The sequence below is a fragment of the Zootoca vivipara genome, chromosome 6 (genome assembly GCF_965207765.1).
Source record: "Zootoca vivipara chromosome 6, rZooViv2.hap1.1, whole genome shotgun sequence".
Lineage (NCBI taxonomy): Eukaryota > Metazoa > Chordata > Lepidosauria > Squamata > Lacertidae > Zootoca > Zootoca vivipara.
The window spans coordinates 67,411,441-67,430,080 of record NC_142589.1 but is presented as its reverse complement, the minus strand read 5'-3'; the positions used below and the strand labels follow the sequence as shown (position 1 = coordinate 67,430,080).

General features: G+C 44.5%; 1 protein-coding gene across 1 annotated transcript; it reads left to right on the top strand.

Annotated features, from left to right (window-relative positions):
- Positions 1–613: 613 nt before the first annotated feature.
- DNAJC8 (DnaJ heat shock protein family (Hsp40) member C8) lies at positions 614–15,992 on the top strand. Its single transcript, XM_035120293.3, has 9 exons — positions 614–708; positions 4,166–4,267; positions 6,390–6,446; positions 7,838–7,904; positions 8,130–8,224; positions 10,018–10,089; positions 11,150–11,241; positions 14,388–14,463; positions 15,211–15,992. Exons 1-9 carry the CDS (start codon positions 640–642, stop codon positions 15,331–15,333), a joined length of 753 nt encoding a protein of 250 aa, XP_034976184.1. The 5' UTR covers positions 614–639; the 3' UTR covers positions 15,334–15,992.
- Positions 15,993–18,640: the final 2,648 nt, after the last annotated feature.

Below are 18,640 nucleotides of genomic sequence, written 5' to 3'. Positions count from 1 at the left end.
TACAGTATGGAAAAGCACATGAACCAGACCTTTGAAGGGTTTGGTAAGTAAACCAATTTGTAACTTGCCAAACGTGTGGCCTTTTCCTGCACTGGGGGAAGAGGGACATTTTAGAACTCACTTGCAAGGGCTAACAGTCTATATTTCCACACCCTACTTCACTGCCTATTTTGTGACTTTCTCTGCTGGGATTCTCTCACCCAGGAGTACTTGCCCCAAACTTGGAATATGTGTGTGTGTGTGTGCACCAGTAGCATTGACCTGATAAGGATTTGGAACCCACCTCACAGTGTTGTTGTGAGGCAGGCGGAAGGAAAGAGGGAGAACTGACCATAAGCTCAGAAGGGCAGGCTAACAACATCCCTTGTGGAGGGGGCGGGGGGGAAAGCTGCCATATCGTTTAGCCCCGTTGGTTGCTACAGCACACCTGCTGCCGGTCAGGTGGCAAGAGACCTGCGACATAAAACGGCAGTGGCAGCCGCTGGAACCGCGCGCTGGCCCTTTAAGAGCCCCTACCGTCCCCTCCGAGGCAAGGCGGGCAGCTGCCGGTCACGTGTCGGCGGCTTCAGCCGGGGAGGGAGGGGAAAGGTGGTCCGTATCACGTGGGAAGGTCGAGCGGAGGGTCACGTGGCGCGAGAGATGGCGACCCCGGCGGAGCGAGAGGCGGGCCGCGGCGCCGAGGAGGCGTTTCTCACTTTCTACACGGAGGTGCTGAGTCCCTGGGCCCCTTTCCCCTCCTTGCGCTTCGAGCCCCCCGCTTTCCCTCGCCCTCCTCGGGCCTTGCGCTGGCTGGGCCGCGGGGGGAGATCAACAAGGCGCTCCCTACCCTCCTGGCCTCTTCCTTTGGAGCCGGCCGAGGGCCTGGAGGCTCCCTGCGACTCTGTCCTGACCCGCCAGGGCGGCAGGGACGCGCCTTTCCCTCAGTCGTTCCCACCTCACCCCCCTCCTTGGGGCGGAGAAGCCTATTTATCGGGTGTTACTCCGGGGTGCATGACTAGAGCATCGGCGGCTCCTCAGGGCCTCTCTTGACACCCCCACCCCCACCCCGGACTGTCCTGGCTATGGCTGCATGGCGATGCCAATCTGGTGCTTTGGCGGTGTCCCCGGGGAGGGTCTTTAATGGTGAAGGAGGGGGCAGAGCGACCCATTCCTCATCTGGTGTGCATGCAGGGCTGGATTTAGGTTTTGGTGAGGTCCTAAGCTACTGAAGGTAATGGGGCCCTTAATATGTCCAGCAGTCCTTTTTCAACAACAAATGGTCGCTGTTTTTTGTGTTGAATATAGGCTATATGGTAATTTATGGACCTAATAGGTATCTAAAGCCATTTGTACATGAAACCAGTCCATGCAGAATGTAGTCACCCTATTTATAGAAATGAGCACCCAGTGATATTTTAGGGATCAGGTTAGCAAGCGGGGCCCATTACTTGCATCATAGGAGCCTACACAACACAAAAGACTGTTGCTGTATGTACCAGTAGGTTTTATTTTATTTGTTTTTTTATCTTGTATTTTGGAAATGTACACCCAGATTATTTTTTTCTTTAAAATTTTTGGGGGCCCCAAGAGAGTGGGGCCCTAAGCTGTATAGCTTGCTTAGCTTATACGTAAATCCGGGACTGTGTACATGGAGTTATTATTATTAACTGAATTTATATACCGCCCTATACCCTCAGGTCTCAGGGCTGTTCACAGGATAAAAACAGAATATAAAACTACAAAGTGCATAATCAAAATAACAACAGCAACCACAACCCATTTAAAAGGCATACCATGGCCATCACATACTTTGTTAACTACAGGGCTTTCTTAAGAGGCTGTACAGTGGTATCTTGCAAGACGTATTTTTCGCAAGACGAATGCGTCTTGCGATCTGATGGTGACTCGCAAGACGAATTCGTTTTGTGAAAAATTCGTCTTGCGAATCGCGGTTTCCCATAGGAATGCATTGAAATTTAATTAATGCATTCCTATGGGCAAAAAAAGAAATTTTAGTGCATTCCTATGGGAAACCACGATTCGCAAGAAAATTTTTTTCGCAAAACGAATTGACTCACGGAACGAATTAAATTCGTCTTGCGAGGCACCACTGTACAGTAGTCCTATTTCTGCTTATCTGGGACCACCACCCCACCGCCCTGTGGATAAGACACATCGACTCACACTGCGGGGCTTGTTGGGTGTTATTTCTTTGCATCCTGCCTTTCTCCCCAAGTGGGGGATCCGAGGCGGTTTGCAACATTTAAAAGCATTGTTGCATGAAACCGATAATTAAAATACATCTCTGCGTATGTAAAGGCAGCAGTTAAAATATTATTTGCCTGGCAGCAGCCTAGAGATCAGCACAGTCTGCACTGCAGCCTGGAGCCCAAGCCCAATAGGGCTTAGGTCAGAACCATTATTTTGAGTTGTATCCGGAAATGGACCAGTAGCCAGTGAAGTTGTTTTAACAGGGGAGTAACATGTTCCCTGTAACCCAGGCATAGGCAAACTCAGCCCTCCAAATATTTTGGGACTACAACTCCCATCATCCCTAGCTAACAGGACCAATGGTCAGGGATGATGGGAATTGTAGTCCCAAAACTTCTGGAGGGCCGAGTTTGCCTACGTATGCCTGCTGTAACCTGCCCCAGTCAGCAGTCTGGCTGCAGCAATCTGGAGCAGCTGAAGCTTCTGAACACACTTCAAAGGCAGCCCCATGTAGAACGCATTACAGTAGTCCATCCAGGATGTAACTAAAGCAAGTATTCAGTTGTATTTGCACACACTGGCCTAGGCACTGGAAAGGAAGGGATATGTTTACTACTAACTGAGAAATTTGGTAAAACATTGTATTTCCAATATTATATCTGCACAAGAAAAATGGGTTCAAGCTTTAGTGTAAGAATTTACAATAAAAGCTGATGATTCAGTGGAAGTTTTATTGAAGGGTCAAGGGCCACTATGGTTGTCGCCCAGGCAGGAGCAAACTTTATATATAGCTGATTTTTTACCGAGAGGAATTGGAAATAATTAAATTCATGTCTATCTTCCCATTTGTAACATTAGTAGCAGTACAACTTTAGTCTGCCCTTCATCACTAAAGTGAAGGTCCTAAAGCTGGCACATGCTTTCATTCTGACAAAAACCCTACATGGGTGCTATAGTTGTTAGCCAAAGGAGTTTCCTGCTGGCCTATGAAAATGTTACAATTGCTACATTGTCGTGGGACTATGTTGCACTGAGAAGGAAAAACTAAAATGAGACTGTTGGGGAAAGAAAGGCAGTCCTGAGCACCGTTCAGCTTCACAGCAAGCCCTACTGATCTGTTTAATCCATGTATCCACCCTGTAAAGTTTTTCAAGTGACTAACAATGTTTTAAAGAAGAAAATGCTGTTGGTGCACACCTGGAATAATTAACGCAGCTGCAGGTGTGTGCCCTCTGGAATTTAATATCTCACAGTCCAGTCCACATGTTTGAGTACCGGCACTTACTTGGTGCAGGATTGTACAATATGATTGCAATGTGCAAATGCAGAAACTGGTATCGGGCACAGAAATAATCATTCAAAGAATATCAGCCTTCATTGTAAATTGGTTCAGTTAGTCATTTGGCAGCACCTAATGCTGTCACATTGCAGAAGCCAAGCAGGTGTGGTGGACCTGGTTAAGAGCAGGATGAAATATTGATAATGATAATAATATATACACTGAAAAGAAAGCCTATACTCCTGTAGATCACTGAATTCACAAACCAGTATCTATCTCCTTTATTTTGAAACCTGTTGCACTACAAATATGGCTCTGGCATGCACTATATATTATACACACATCTGGAAAATATTTTTTTACAGAAATGTAATTTTTTTTTTGAGGAAGGGGACAGGGAAGACAGTTTGTACCAGTTTTCCCTGAAGTGCCTCTCATGTTGCTGCAAAGGTCTTCTGACCCTCTAGGGCAGCTGTACAGGCTGCAGGGGCTTGCTGGAGGAGGAGGGATCAGTCAAAACTGCTTCCCACTCCTTCCAGCATGAGCAGCACTCCTCTGAGTGCATCTCTGAATCCAACCCATAATTATGCTTTTGCTCTTGGGCTCTGAAGATAACCTTTATTTACAGGTGTTCCTTTCAACATATGTATTAATAATGTACAGTTCTAATTATTGATGGCTGTTTCATTTCTGCAGGTGAAACAAATAGAAAAGCGGGACTCTGTTCTAACGTCAAAAAACCAGATTGAGAGGCTTACTAGACCTGGGTCATCCTATTTCAACCTGAATCCATTTGAGGTAAGTCCAAACACATTTGCATTAATATAATTTTTTTACAGGTGTTAATTTGTTTGTTGTGTGATTGACAGTCATGCTGAGTTCATAGCTAACACTTTCTTTAAGGCAGATGGAAGCTGCAATATCATACTTGTCTCTTCAGTTTGCACCTGCAAAGGGTACCTGCAACAAAGTGTTGCAGTGTAGAGTGCTCTTGTTCAGAACACCAGCCATGCTTTTTAAAAATGTTTTATTTATGATTTTCAGTTATACACATTTCAATAGTTTTACAGTCATTTTAACATTTCAAAACTCGACTTCCTCCTCTTTCTGTCCTAAATTTGCAAATTTCTTTTAATATATTCCCAGTTTTTTACATAATTATCTTTATACAGATTTATATAATTTGCTGTTAACTATACACCTGTTAGGTTTCTATTCCTCTCACTGTTCAGGTCACATGCCTGTGTTATGCATTCCAGCAAAGATTGTTGGAATCACGGGAGCAGATGTTTGCTGTATTCTGTTTTCATTTGTTTGTTTTCTTTCTTCTTCAGACTTCTCTCAGGGAGAGGAGACATGTTTTCCTTTTGTTCTGCCTTACGCTTAATAAAGTAGCTTTTAGTACACAACCTCAGCCTGGCTCCATCTGCGTTTTATCTCTGCTGGACTCTGAAAATGTGCTCAGTGTCTCCAAGACATGAGTCATAAATCATCGGGAAAGGGCTGTCAGAACTCCCTAGAGCTGCACGCTGAACGCTGATGGGAGAGACGGGCTGGATTTGTTCCTGCATTATGCCTGGGGATCATTCTTGCCTCCGGCTGACCCAACAACACCTAGATACTTAACCTTCCGTTCAGTCTTTAGACCTGACACATCTTGTAATTTATTTTAACTCTCATCATTCTTATTTTTTACCATGAGTTTGGTTTTGTCCTTATTAATCTTAAGACTTGCTACATCTCCAGTTTTTAAAATCTCTTGTAATACTTTTGGAATTGACTCTTGGTTCTACAGATATCACCACGTCGTCTGCAAATGCTTTTAATTTAATATTGTCTCTGTCCCACTCTTATTCCTTTAATTTTTTGATTACATCTTATTCTTTGCACCTGCCAGCTGTTTTCTAGGATACTCCATTCCATTCTCCGCTCTGCCCTGGCTTTACACACAGACACACACACACACACACACACACACACACCCATAGCCAGTGAACATTCAGTGGTCACTGGACTTTTTCACCTAAGCCCCCTGGCCCAAGGTTTTATATTTTTTCTGAGCCTGTTGGTGTCTACCTCTTATACATGGATGATGTGGGCTACATATCTGTCATAACCTGGAAAATGAGTTTATTTGTATATAGGATTTTCTGAGGCAGTCCTCTTTCAAGGAGGCCACTTCTGTCAGTTTCTCAGTCTGTGTACCAAAGAAGAAATGCTCATTTAGGCACACACTGTGAGGGGAGCTGGTGCTGCTTTCCACAAGTAACGACTACCGACTCCACGGGTGCATATTTACAGCGTTTTATTATACAGCAATGTACAAGACAGAGCTAAAGTTCTCATGTCCATTCGATCACTTTCAGATCCGGGAAGTGGCATCCTACGGGAATGCCTCCAACACATCAGCCTGGGCATGGCTAGTCTCCTCCTTTCTTCCCTACGTTTGAGCCCTCTGCGCAGCTGGGGGGAAGGAGCCACCACTTCCCTCTCTCCTCCCGAGCGACTCAGTTGCCACTCGGGCTCTCTAGCATCAGAGTGCCCCTCCTTCGCGGGACCCTGTACCTGCCTGTCGCTGGTGTATGACATTCTCGGACTGCCCTGGCATCAGAGCTCTCAGCATCAGGGACCGCCCACACCACCTTGCTGAGCTCTCTGCTGACCCCCTGCGCCACCTCGCTGGGCTCTCTGCTGACCTCTGGTGGGCTGACCCCTGACACACACAGGCAGCATTTTAGATCCAGTTGCATAACCAAAGATGTAAGCTTGGGAAAGAGCATGAGTTTTGACATGACACGTTGCCACAACCTTGCCTGTTGGGGTGCAACCCTTTTGCTGAAGAAAGTTTTATGTAGTTTCCGGATTCCAAAAAGGCTCAGAATGTGGCTGCTTTTGATGATGTTACTTTGGTCACTTCCAGGTATTGCAGTTGGACCCTGAAGTTACAGATGAGGAGATAAAGAAGAGATTCCGTCAGGTACATGCCTTTGTTGTTATTTTTGTAATACAAAGAGCCTTGGAGCAAATCATGTGAGGAGAGGGGAAAGTACTTCTCCTTCAAAGACAGTAGCTACTATATTAGCAGGGATATGGCAGAAGTAGGAGGAAAAGTGTTCTCCCCTAGTATTTGCAGAGAAACAATAATGGCTTTGAGGTGGATATGAGCTTCCTTTAAAAGAACATGGGGTTTGTTTTCCCAGAATGTATACTTGGTGGCATAAAGGGTAAAGTGACCCCTGACCATTAGGTCCAGTCGTGACCGACTCTGGGGTTGCGACGCTCATCTCGCGTTATTGGCCGAGGGAGCCGGCGTACAGCTTCCAGGTCATGTGGCCAGCATGACTAAGCCACTTTTGGTGAACCAGAGCAGCGCACGGAAACGCTGTTTACCTTCCCGCTGCAGCGGTACCTATTTATCTACTTGCACTTTGACGTGCTTTCGAACTGCTAGGTTGGCAGGAGCTGGGACCGAGCAATGGGAACTCACCCCGTCGCGGGGATTCGAACCGCCGACCTTCTGATCGGCAAATCCTAGGCTCTGTGGATTAACCCACAGCGCCACCCGCATCCCATGTACTTGGTGGCATAATTATACCCAAATTTGGTTTCATGTCCTCCTGATTACTAGGTAGCCTGTATGTTCATATACACATGACTAGCCAGAGTATTTGTTAGAGAACTAGTTATTTAACAGTTTATTTATTTTTACTACTATTAGTTTGGGATGTGCCATGTGTCATGGGTTGGGACAGTGCAAGTAATCCTGAAGCCCCATCCCCACCACCGTTCTAACTCCTTGAGCACTGTAAGTTCAGTTCTGACTTAGGCCGCATCAGAGATTGCTCATTTTTGCAAACTTTCTCTTCCAAGTACATAGTATGGAAGCTGTGTGTGTTGTTTTGTTTTGTTTGAAATTGAAGCTGAGACTCCCAAATTGCAAAATTTTGTACCAGGTAACAAGTCCTGGTCTTGCACTGTAAAATCACAAATGTGAGGACTTTGGTGTTGTTTTTTATTCACAGTTTGAATAAATTGCAGGGGAAACAAGATTTGAGGGTCCTCTAGGAAATTAGTTTGCCCTAACTGAATATCTATAAAAAGATACACAGTATTAAGGTCCACAAATCTGTAGTTATTTGTGGTGGGTTTCTTCAGTTGATCTACTCAGCTGCTTTGCTGAGATTGGGGAGGCCTGGGAATCCAGATGAAGGGCTTATTCCAAAAAGAGGAGAATGAATGGTGAATGTTTGTTGCCATTTTATTAATAAACAAGGCAGAGAAGCCAATGCAGAGCATTCTGTTATAGGTAGCCCTGGGATAACAGCACACGTTTTTGATAAAAGTACATTTTTATTCTGTCTTTTACAGTTATCCATATTGGTGCATCCTGACAAAAACCAAGATGATCCTGAAAGGGCACAGAAGGCATTTGAAGGTACCTCCCTGATTTTCCTGTGTTTCCAAAGCTCCAGATGCTAGCTTTGCACCAAATGAATGTGGTTGGGTTTGATGCTAGAGCTGGAAAGAGAGCTGCCTACTGCTGCTCTGTTGGATCTCTGGAAATAAACATGGCTTAGTGTTTTCTCAAGCTCTGATCACATAAGCAGTGTAGACCATTCAAGTTATGTGAGTGTGCTGATAGAAATGTTTGGTTTGTCAGCTGTCGACAAAGCATACAAGTTGTTGCTGGACCAGGAACAAAAGAAGAGGGCCTTGGACGTGATACAGGCTGGAAAGGAATATGTAGAGCACATTGTAAGTACCGTGGGTGTGTGACAGCTAGCCTCTGATTTGAGGGAGGGGATTAAGCGACTGAGCTTGATGCCTAGGGAGGGGGTGCAATTTTCTGTTTGTAGAGAACTAAAGTGTTTCCTCATCATAGTTCAGGTTAGAACAGAGCTTTTCTATATTTTATTCAACCATGATTTTAATAAAGATTTTCTGCAAATATAACTAGAACTGAAATATTAGAAATGAGAATGGGGAGGCATACCAAATGTAACTATTGGTGCTTGGAATTTGATGAATGTTAATTATTGTGCAGATGAAATCTAATAGATAATTTAAACTTATTTTGAAGCTGTCTTAATAAAGATTCTGCTAGGGAAAAAATGTAACTTTTTTTTTTTTGCTGATGGGAGATAAGATTGATTTATTATGATACTTTCTGCCATATATCACAAGCTTGAGTGGATTATGTTAAATTGTTTAAACATTTTCATGTGTTCAGTGCTTTAGTTTGGCTAGGACATATCCCTTCAGAGCTCTCTGCTCCCACATTGCTCACATTCTTGCTGTTGAATTAGATTGAATTTTTGCTGTGCCACTTTACCTTTAAGTATGTGATGGGTGAGGAGCTTAGAGAGGGATTAGAATGCTGCCTAATTTTCTATCCTTGTCTAAATTCCTCACTCCTCTCCTTTGTCTCCAACCATGGATATTCCCCCCTCCCCCAAAGCAGAATATTGCAGAGCTAGAAAATGAGCTTTGTTAAAAGCAAATGGGAAGCTGTTTGGGACTGAACTTGAATCCTGTATCATAATCAGGGTGAATCCAGAGGGGAGGGTGTGGGTGGGTGCATTTGGCCCGTGCCTGAATTTTAGATGCTTTTCATTTATTTGGTGTTCGGGATTTTTTTTTATTGTGCATCACACACAGATGTGACACACTCTCAGCTTAGAGACGCATCAAATAAGAGATGAGATGTAGTAAAAGACATGATTTGGTTGTTAACTGGTAAAGATTTTGCCACGTTTAAGAATTGTAACTTATAAATATGAATAAAAAGATACAGTTCTGATGGCACAAGATTAGACAGATCAGCATGTTCTCTTAAGATCAGGTGACTATCAAGCCAACCAACCACCGGCTCTTTTTTATACCTCCCTCCCCACATATGGTTAGGGGTCCCAAAAGCTGGAGGTGGCCCAGGACTCTATAGACTTCTAAGAGGACCTGACCATAATGACATATGTGTGGGAAGTAGGAGAAAGTTACAGAGTGTCCAACTTCTGTTCAACTTGCAGTCTTTTTAGCTAGCCTCCTTTTAGCCAGTATAACTGTAAACATTTCTTTTAAAAAATCCCTATAATATTGGAAGTAGCTGTAGCATTATCACTGATCATGTCTCCTTTTACAGTGGTACCTCGGGTTACAAACACTTCGGGTTACAGATTCCGCTAACCCGGAAGTAGTACCTCGGGTTAATAACTTTGCCCCAGGATGAGAACAGAAATCGCACGGCGGCAGCGGGAGGCCCCATTAGCTAAAGTGGTACCTCAGGTTAAGAACGGACCTCCGGAACGAATTAAGTTCGTAACCAGAGTTACCACTCCGCTTGCATTTTTATATTTTTAACTTGGATATCCAGACATTAAAAAGTAAAACAAATTTGGAAAACATTTCACTCGGGGCCCATGACATCAGTGCCTGTGCTGATTGATCTTGTGGCTGTCAGAATGAGCCGCAGAAGTGACAACAAGCCCAAGGCCTAGTACAATTCAGATTCTGTAAGATTTCTGTGCTCCTTACCTGTGATACCTTTTTAGGCAAAAGAGAAAAAGAAACAGTTAAAGAAAGAAGGCAGGCCAACCAACATTGAAGAAGATGATCAAGAAGTAGTAAGTTGACTTGCAGGATATACTTGGTTTGCAGGGTTGGATTCTCCCAGGCCTGGGATGTACCTCGTTGCTTTATGATTTGGGAGCAATTCACATCTTGGAACATCTGAGGCCTTGAGGCTGGAGGCTTGTAAACCTCCTCAGCGTCTTCTTGAGTGCCTTTTGGGTCCCCTCTTACATTTGTGGGCCCCCAGTAGACTTGACAGGTGGTGGGATGCAACATCACTCTTATGAGTGCTGGACAGCCAGGCTGTTGCTATTTAAATTCCCACACAGTGCTACTTGAGGGGACATCTAAATGACAGCACTCCCAGACCTGGTGCCTGATATGTATGGCCTAGTTGCCATTATTCTGTTAATGTCAATATGCTTACCACCTACTCACTCAGACGCAGCCACTTGGTGTGCTGGGGAGGGTTTGAATGTGGAGACACTGTCAGGTTGCTTGGGTGCCACAGCTGTCTCAGGCTGCTGATGCTGGGCCCGGTCTGCTTTACCATGTTTTAAATATGTTTTAAATAAACTGTGACCTGCTTGGGAAACCTCAGCTAGCAGGTAATATGGAAGTATTCCCAATAGATGTATATATTTGTGAACTCCCTGCTCGCTCTCCCTTCCTTTTCATTATTTGGTCCTCATTTTACTGTTGTGTGCCAAGATTTACTGCTTTTCACTGCAGTTTTACGGGGCAGTCTTAACCATGTCTACTCAGAGATTGCAGCCTCTGTTACCTTTCCCAAACTCGAAAACAATTCCATTCTTAAGAACTTTACTACAGGGTGGTGTCTTGTATAAACATTTGAAAGATTATTCTGGAATGTGCTAGTGGTGTGATGGGTTGGTAGAAGATGTAGCATTTCAAGTCCCGGCCTCTGAAGTGTCAAACTAGTGTGTGCTGCATTGTCATTTCTTTGTGTATGCACTCCTACCGGGGGGAGGGAGAAAGAGAGAGAGAGTTTTGTATAAAGCTTTTCATTTCTCCAGGCCCAGGGGTTATTAAATGAAAGGTTACATTGCAACTGGGCCTTTGGTATGTGTGCTAAACCTGTGTTTCTTACAGTTCAAACAAGCGGTGTACAAACAGACAATGAAGCTCTTTGCAGAACTCGAAATTAAAAGGAAAGAAAGAGAAGCAAAAGAAATGCACGAAAGGTATGAGGAGCAGTGGGGTATTGTGTTTGGTGTTGCTTTTCTTGAAGCCCATGTAGTTAGGAATTGTGGAGCATGTAGGCAGCATCTGAAATCTGAGTTGTTGGGGTTTTCCTAATGTAACCTATGGGAAATGCTATTTTATTAAGCATTTTTATAACGCTTAACCCAATGAGCAGCTTTGCACATGCTCCCCAGAGAGACAGCTATGTTAAATCTGTTGCAAGAAACATAACAAAGAGGCTTTTGACACCTTAAAAAGAACCCTAATACATCTTATTGTTGTGTAATAAGGATGTGTGGTCTAGAACCTACTTCATCAGATGCATGAACTGTTACCCTCAGTTTATTTTTTTTCTTGTGTGTGTATATAAATATATATCACACACATACACCTACCTTTGCGTTTGAAATGGAAAAAATGGCCAAGAAATACAACACGATTTTTCAGAAAGCCAGGTGGCGCTGTGGTTAAACCACTGAGCCTAGGGCTTGCTGATCAGAAGGTCGGCGGTTCGAATCCCTGTGACGGGGTGAGCTCCCGTTGCTTGGTCCCAGCTCCTGCCAACCTAGCAGTTCGAAAGCACGTCAAAATGCAAGTAGATAAATAGGAACCGCTACAGCGGGAAGGTAAACGGCGTTTCTATGTGCTGCTCTGGTTTGCCAGAAGCGGCTTTGTCATGCTGGCCACATGACCTGGAAGCTATACGCCGGCTCCCTCGGCCAATAATGCGAGATGAGCGCGCAACCCCAGAGTCGGTCACGACTGGACCTAATGGTCAGGGGTCCCTTTACCTTTACCTTTAAGCGTATACAAGGCAGGCATGGTGACCATTTATGAACAGCTGTAAATAGGTGATAGCGTAGCATGTTATAATGTGAGTGGTTCATAAATCTTCCAAGAGAAAATATGCAAAAACTAGGAAGATTGTTTTGATTAGGATTCGTTTTCTCACCTCTTGCTGATGGTGACTGTGGCACCTTGTATAGATTTAGTTGTACTTGTAACCACATACTTGCACTCTTGTCTTTTACAGGCATTTGTCCCACTATTAAAATAAACAATTCTGTGCCTGTATGCATGAGCCTATACCACAATAAATCTCTTTATTATTTAAGTTGCCACAATATGTTTTGTTTAGCACATGATGTATGTTACATTAAGGAATTGATACTTGTCTTGTGCAGCCCTCTGAGCTGTATTGTGGACCAGGGATTTGAATTCACCTAATACATGCCCCAAACCAGTGCTCTGCCCACTATACCGCAAACTTAAGGTTTGTAGGAGAAAGAGTATTGCACTACATAAGTTATTCACAAGGTGATGAGGTGGATTGCAGTGTGTTTCATGTACTGGAAAAAGTAATAATCTAGGATGACTAGGAGAAAATACATAATTTAGGTATATGAGAAAAGAGCTCTCACATTGTAATATCTAGATTGGAGCTCCAGGTGGCAGTCTTTGTTTTCGAGGCTTGCTCTGAAGCCAGGTTTATTTTTGTACTAAGTGTGTCTCCTCTGGGCAGATCCAAGCCCTGCATTTTATTTTGGGCCCCAGCACTCTGCACCCAAGGCCCTCTTCATTGCAGCAAATGTTAAATATGCCAGATTTCAACCCATTTTCAAAAGTGTCATCTTACAGCAGGAACAAGTTGCTCCAAAGGGGTTTATCCAAGACAGTGTGTAGGTGGCTTGCCATATAGAAGCCTAATGTAATATTTGCTAAATTTGTACCCTGTCCTCTGCCAAGGGTTTGGTATGGCTAATATGCTGTTTCCTTTTCAGAGGTGCACACTTAAATTTAAAAGGTGGTGTGAGGAGATACATGGATGGTCATAGCATGTTGTTGTTTAGTCGTTTAGTCGTGTCCGACTCTTCGTGACCCCATGGACCATAGCACGCCAGGCACTCCTGTCTTGCACTGCCTCCCGCAGTTTGGTCAAACTCATGTTCGTAGCTTCGAGAACACTGTCCAACCATCTCGTCCTCTGTCGTCCCCTTCTCCTAGTGCCCTCAATCTTTCCCAACATCAGGGTCTTTTCCAAGGATTCTTCTCTTCTCATGAGGTGGCCAAAGTATTGGAGCCTCAGCTTCATGATCTATCCTTCCAGGGAGCACTCAGGGCTGATTTCCTTAAGAATGGATAGGTTTGATCTTCTTGCAGTCCATGGGACTCTCAAGAGTCTCCTCCAGCACCATAATTCAAAAGCATCAATTCTTCGGCGATCAGCCTTCTTTATGGTCCAGCTCTCACTTCCATACATCACTACTGGGAAAACCATAGCTTTAACTATACGGACCTTTGTCGGCAAGGTGATGTCTCTGCTTTTTAAGATGCTGTCTAGGTTTGTCATTGCTTTTCTCCCAAGAAGCAGGCGTCTTTTAATTTCGTGACTGCTGTCACCATCTGCAGTGATCAAGGAGCCCAAGAAAGTAAAATCTCTCACTGCCTCCATTTCTTCCCCTTCTATTTGCCAGGAGGTGATGGGACCAGTGGCCATGATCTTGGTTTTTTTGATGTTGAGCTTCAGACTATATTTTGCGCTCTTCTCTTTCACCCTCATTAAAAGGTTCTTTAATTCCTCCTCGCTTTCTGCCATCAAGGTTTGTCATCTGCATATCTGAGGTTGTTGATATTTCTTCCGGCAATCTTAATTCCGGCTTGGGATTCATCTAGTCCAGCCTTTCGCATGATGAATTCTGCATATAAGTTAAATAAGCAGGGAGACAATATACAACCTTGTCGTACTCCTTTCCCAATTTTGAACCAATCAGTTGTTCCATATCCAGTTCTAACTGTAGCTTCTTGTCCCACATAGGGTCATAGCATAGAGTTGTGGATATACTGAGGAATCTGTGGCTCTCCAAATGATGTTGGGCACTCAACTCCCATCAGCCCCAGCCAGCATCACCAATGGCCAGGGATGATAGGAGTCATATACACAAATAGGATTCCTTTACCAGATTTCTCCCATCTGTTCTGTCTTCAGCATCCTTGTCGAGGGAAACATCCAGCTGATCTCCCTTAACTCATCCTGTCTCCTTGCTGACCAATGCTGATCCTTAATCTAGTTGTGGCCCCCATTCCCAAGTACCATTTTACTCACAGAGAATGCAATGCTATTTTTTCTCCCTGGCTTTTATTCTAGGAAGCGGCAAAGAGAAGAAGAAATAGAGGCTCAAGAGAAAGCCAAGCGTGAGCGAGAGTGGCAGAAGAATTTTGAGGTAATTGTTATTTGCAGCTTTGGCTGTCCCATCAGCATTTTAGCAGTCTAATCTCAAAGCGCACTTATTCTCTAGTAAATCCCACTGAACTCAGTCAGACTTGTGAGCAAATGTTCTTAGGATTGTGCTGCAAGATTCGTGTTGAAAGGGTTATTGTATGTATGTATGTATGTATGCCTGCCTACATATCCTGCCCTTTTTACCAAAGTGCACAGCTTTGTTCTGGATACACCCAGCATTCCCTGCAAATTCAGATATTAATTCTGGAAGCCTAGGAACACCCACCTGAGTGCCTCAGAAATCGTATAGTTTACTTTTGCATTTGAAGCTGTGAAGCTGTCATGTCTGGCAGTGGCTTTCCAAACTCTTAGCCTGATGTCCCTTTCCCATCCCTGGTAGCTGAAATCCTGTTAACTTGAGATAGCATGTACTGAAACTAGAGCCTTTGACTCCAGAGCATGTGCTCTGCCACCGAGCTGCGGTTCCTCCCCATACATTTTTCCCGCTCATTATATGGCTTTTCTGTTTTCCCGCAAGCCCTGCCTGTTGTTACTAAGACAGACTACTACAAAATCTCTTCCATCAACTCACCCTTTTAGTGTTTTGAAGCCCTTTCCCTGCTTCTGGCGACTTGCACTCCTTGAAAGACGTCTCAGGAAACGTTTCCCTTTTGATATAAACAGGAAAGAACACTCTGGCGTCATGGCACTTGCTTCTTGTTTACACTCTCATCTTCCTCATATGTAGGAAAGTCGGGATGGACGTGTGGACAGCTGGAGAAATTTCCAGGCAAATACAAAAGGGAAGAAAGAGAAGAAAAACAGAACCTTCTTGAGGCCCCCCAAGGTGAAGATGGAGCAGCGTGAATGAGTCTGGCTTTTTCAGACTCCAGCGGACAATCCCATTACCGTCACGTTGAACCCTTTCTTGCTTTTCCAGTAGGTTTTTTGTTTTCAGTATGATGCATCTTGGTCAAGGTATTTACTGTCTCCTGCCCATTTGCCCTGAGGTTCATGATGTGATGTCCAGGGCCAAGCCTACTGCACTTAGAACACTTGGCTAACTTAGGAAGACCCCCCCACCATAACTGCTGTTGCATTTCCTTGTAGTCCCTGTAATTTAATGTTCTGTATTCCAAGGATGTTGCTATTCAAATCGTTGTTAGGCCTAACTTGTGAGTTTCCAGCTAAGGCAGATGCTGGAGAATCTGATGCCTGGTGACTCCCTTGTTCACCTAGGCTGGTTGTCATGTTTCTGTCTGCATCAGTTTCCACTTGTCAGTAGTGAAAATTGGAGCCTGCCATGGAGATGGATAGCTGGACTTCGCAAAAGTTCCCAACTCAGCTGCATGGAGCTGAACTTACGCCCCGGCTCTGACTTGCAGCTTGGCAACTCCTTTGTTCCAGGATTGCAGATGAGTTAACTGGCCAACTAGACTACCAGACCCCGCCCCTTGTAAATAAAAAGTCTTGCATTGAATATTCAGTTAGTGGCAATGTTCAGTATGTAAAATAAATTTTTACCCAAAACCTTTTGGTGTTCAAGTTGCTCCTGAAATGTGAGATTTGCCTGCTCTAATAACATTTAATCTCTTTTAGTCACATACCACTCTTTAAGCTATTGTAAGAAACTACATTTGATTTGTTTAACTTGCATTGGTGGAAGGTTGCCTCTACTGCCCAGTGTAGCGAATGGCTTACCAAACTGCTCCCCTAGCTAGGGGAACTAGTGCCTGACAGTGCCTTTCAGATATAACACAGCCAAGTGCGGCCTCAACCCTGGTTTCTGAGGAAGTTTCACACACCAGACAGTTGGCTGCCGTTCCAGCTCCGCCCAAGAACAACAATCACACGCTAGAGGACATCTAAAAATAGTTGTAGCACATAAGTAGATCTAGCCCATTCGGGGTTGTGGCTCAGCTGCTCACAAGCATACTAGAGTGCAGCTGTCCTGAGTGCATCCATTCAGCAAGTTATTGTGATTTCTTAAGAAATAAATTCTAAGATTGTAGCATGCAAACCACTTCTTGTTATTGGGCTGTTAGTGGGGGATTTTAGTCATCAGGTAACACCCAACCAGCCACTTATATGCTGTCAGCCATGGTTGTATAGCCAAGCACTTTCATCAGAAATCTTCCCTCTTACTTCATGCCTGAGTGCATGAGTGCAGGCATGAGTTTTGAGTATGAATGTTGCTACAGGAAGTCCTCGGTGGAAGCACCCTAAGGCATTTTAGGCCAGACTATACAAAGGGGCACATTTCAAAAGAAGGGTGCAGCTTTAGCAAGCCTCCCGAGATGTAACTTCACCTTCAGCTGACTCCTTATTCTGATTCTGGTAGTCAATCTTTCATATAAGCCGATCATGGCCAAACTTGGCTCTCTAGCTGTTTTGGGACGGCAACTCCCATCATCCCTAGCTAACAGGACCAGTGGTCAGGGATGATGGGAATTGTAGTCCCAAAACAGCCGAAGGGCCAAGTTTGGCCATGCCTGATAAGCAAACATGCGAAGAAGCAGAGGTACACTTATAGTATGTACCATTCCCCTCCAGGGAGTTGGTCATCTCTACACAGCTTAGGTTCCTCTAGTTTAGCTTCCCCTATAAGGAAAAAATAAGAAAATTGGAGCTTTTTAGTTCAGAGAAGCGGAGACATGGAACCATATAAAATTATGTGTGGCACGGAGAAAGTGGATAAAGGAAAGCTTTCCCCCCCTTTCTCATGACAGTAGAACTTGGGGACAACAAATGAAGCTGAATGTTGGAAGATTCAGGGCAGGCAAAAGAAGGTTTGTCTTCACACAGCACATGCTTACAACTCTTGCTTTCCTTTCCTTTGGACCACATCCTATTCAGGGATGCTAGGAATTGTAGTTCAAAAACTTCTGCTTTAAAAATCATTACCCAGCTTCCTTGCTTTGTCCAGACTAATTGGCTGCTAGCATCCTTAATGCAGTAAGGAACGAAAGCAGACTTATCTCCATTTAGGTTTGCTGAAGTGTGTGTGAGAGATGGGGGAGGGGGCTTCTGTACCCCCCCCCCAATCCACAGTGCTGCTTTGATGCTACGTTAATGACATCTCATTGAGTTGTACGAGCAGCAACATTCTGACAAATCCCAGCTTTAAAAAGCAGCACACTTTTATGTGCTGGCTTGCTACAAATGTCTTGGGAAACTCCCTAGAGCTTGAGCAACTGTGGTGATTTCAGAGCACATGTGAGAGCTCTTGTTGCAACACCATGGGGCTGGCAGCAAAAGTGGCCACCCACCCCTCTCCTGCTGAACTTCTGCAATCCACACATTAGCACAAATGCCCGGAGAAGAAGCATCCATGTGAAACTAAGAAGGGCAGTTCCCCAACTCACATTTAAAGCACACGACTTTCCTCCAAATGATGCTGGGAAATGGAGTTTCCTACTCAGAGCTACAATTTCCAGAACTGTTCACAAACTACAGTTCCTAGAATTCATTGGGAGAAGTCATGTGCTTCAGGTTTATGGTATGAATCTGCCTGGAGAAGCCTTAAGGACAAAAAGGCTTGAACAAGTACCGTACAATCTCCCTCATCATAATTGAGGAAGGGGTAGATCTCCAGCTCAATATTGTGTTTTGCTTTTATTTCTGTGCTGCTCTTGTTCCAATGGAGTGTTGCTGGCTTTACACCTGGGGGGCTTCTAGGCAAAATGCCATCCCTGGGGCCCTCCACCCTAGTGGTTGGGTGTCTCTTTTTGTCAGATGCTCTCTGTGTCCAGAGGCCTGCTCTGTTTCAGTCTTCATCACTGTCCAGAAGAACAGGGCAGGGCAAGTGAAGGCTGCTCTCCCTTCTCCCTAGTCACCTACAACATTAACCCCGCCATGTGAGAATCCTTTATAGATGACCACAGTGACTAGAGACAGACAGTCCAGTTGTGTATGCACAGCAGTGACCAGAGAAGGAATGATCACTGGGAGGAGCTCAGAAAGAAGAAACATGGTTCATCTGCATCAGCACAACCAGATGTCTTCATCTGTCCTAACTGCATATCAGTCTCAATGTCAGGGACTGGACAGTGGAGGAATGGTGGAGACCGCCTCCCCCTCCTGAACCTTCCAGAGAAGAGGAAGACAGTATCATAGATTTACAACAGTGGCTTGAGGAAGGTCATGGCTCAGAGGTAGATGAAGAGCAAGGAAGGTCA

Excerpts from the sequence above, each read along its gene's own strand:
- DNAJC8 (XM_035120293.3), top strand. The coding sequence starts at position 640 with ATGGCGACCCCGGCGGAGCGAGAGGCGGGCCGCGGCGCCGAGGAGGCG. Across the intron at positions 4,268-6,389 it reads TCAACCTGAATCCATTTGAG|GTATTGCAGTTGGACCCTGA; the intron begins GTAAGTCCAAAC and ends GGTCACTTCCAG. Across the intron at positions 6,447-7,837 it reads TAAAGAAGAGATTCCGTCAG|TTATCCATATTGGTGCATCC; the intron begins GTACATGCCTTT and ends TGTCTTTTACAG.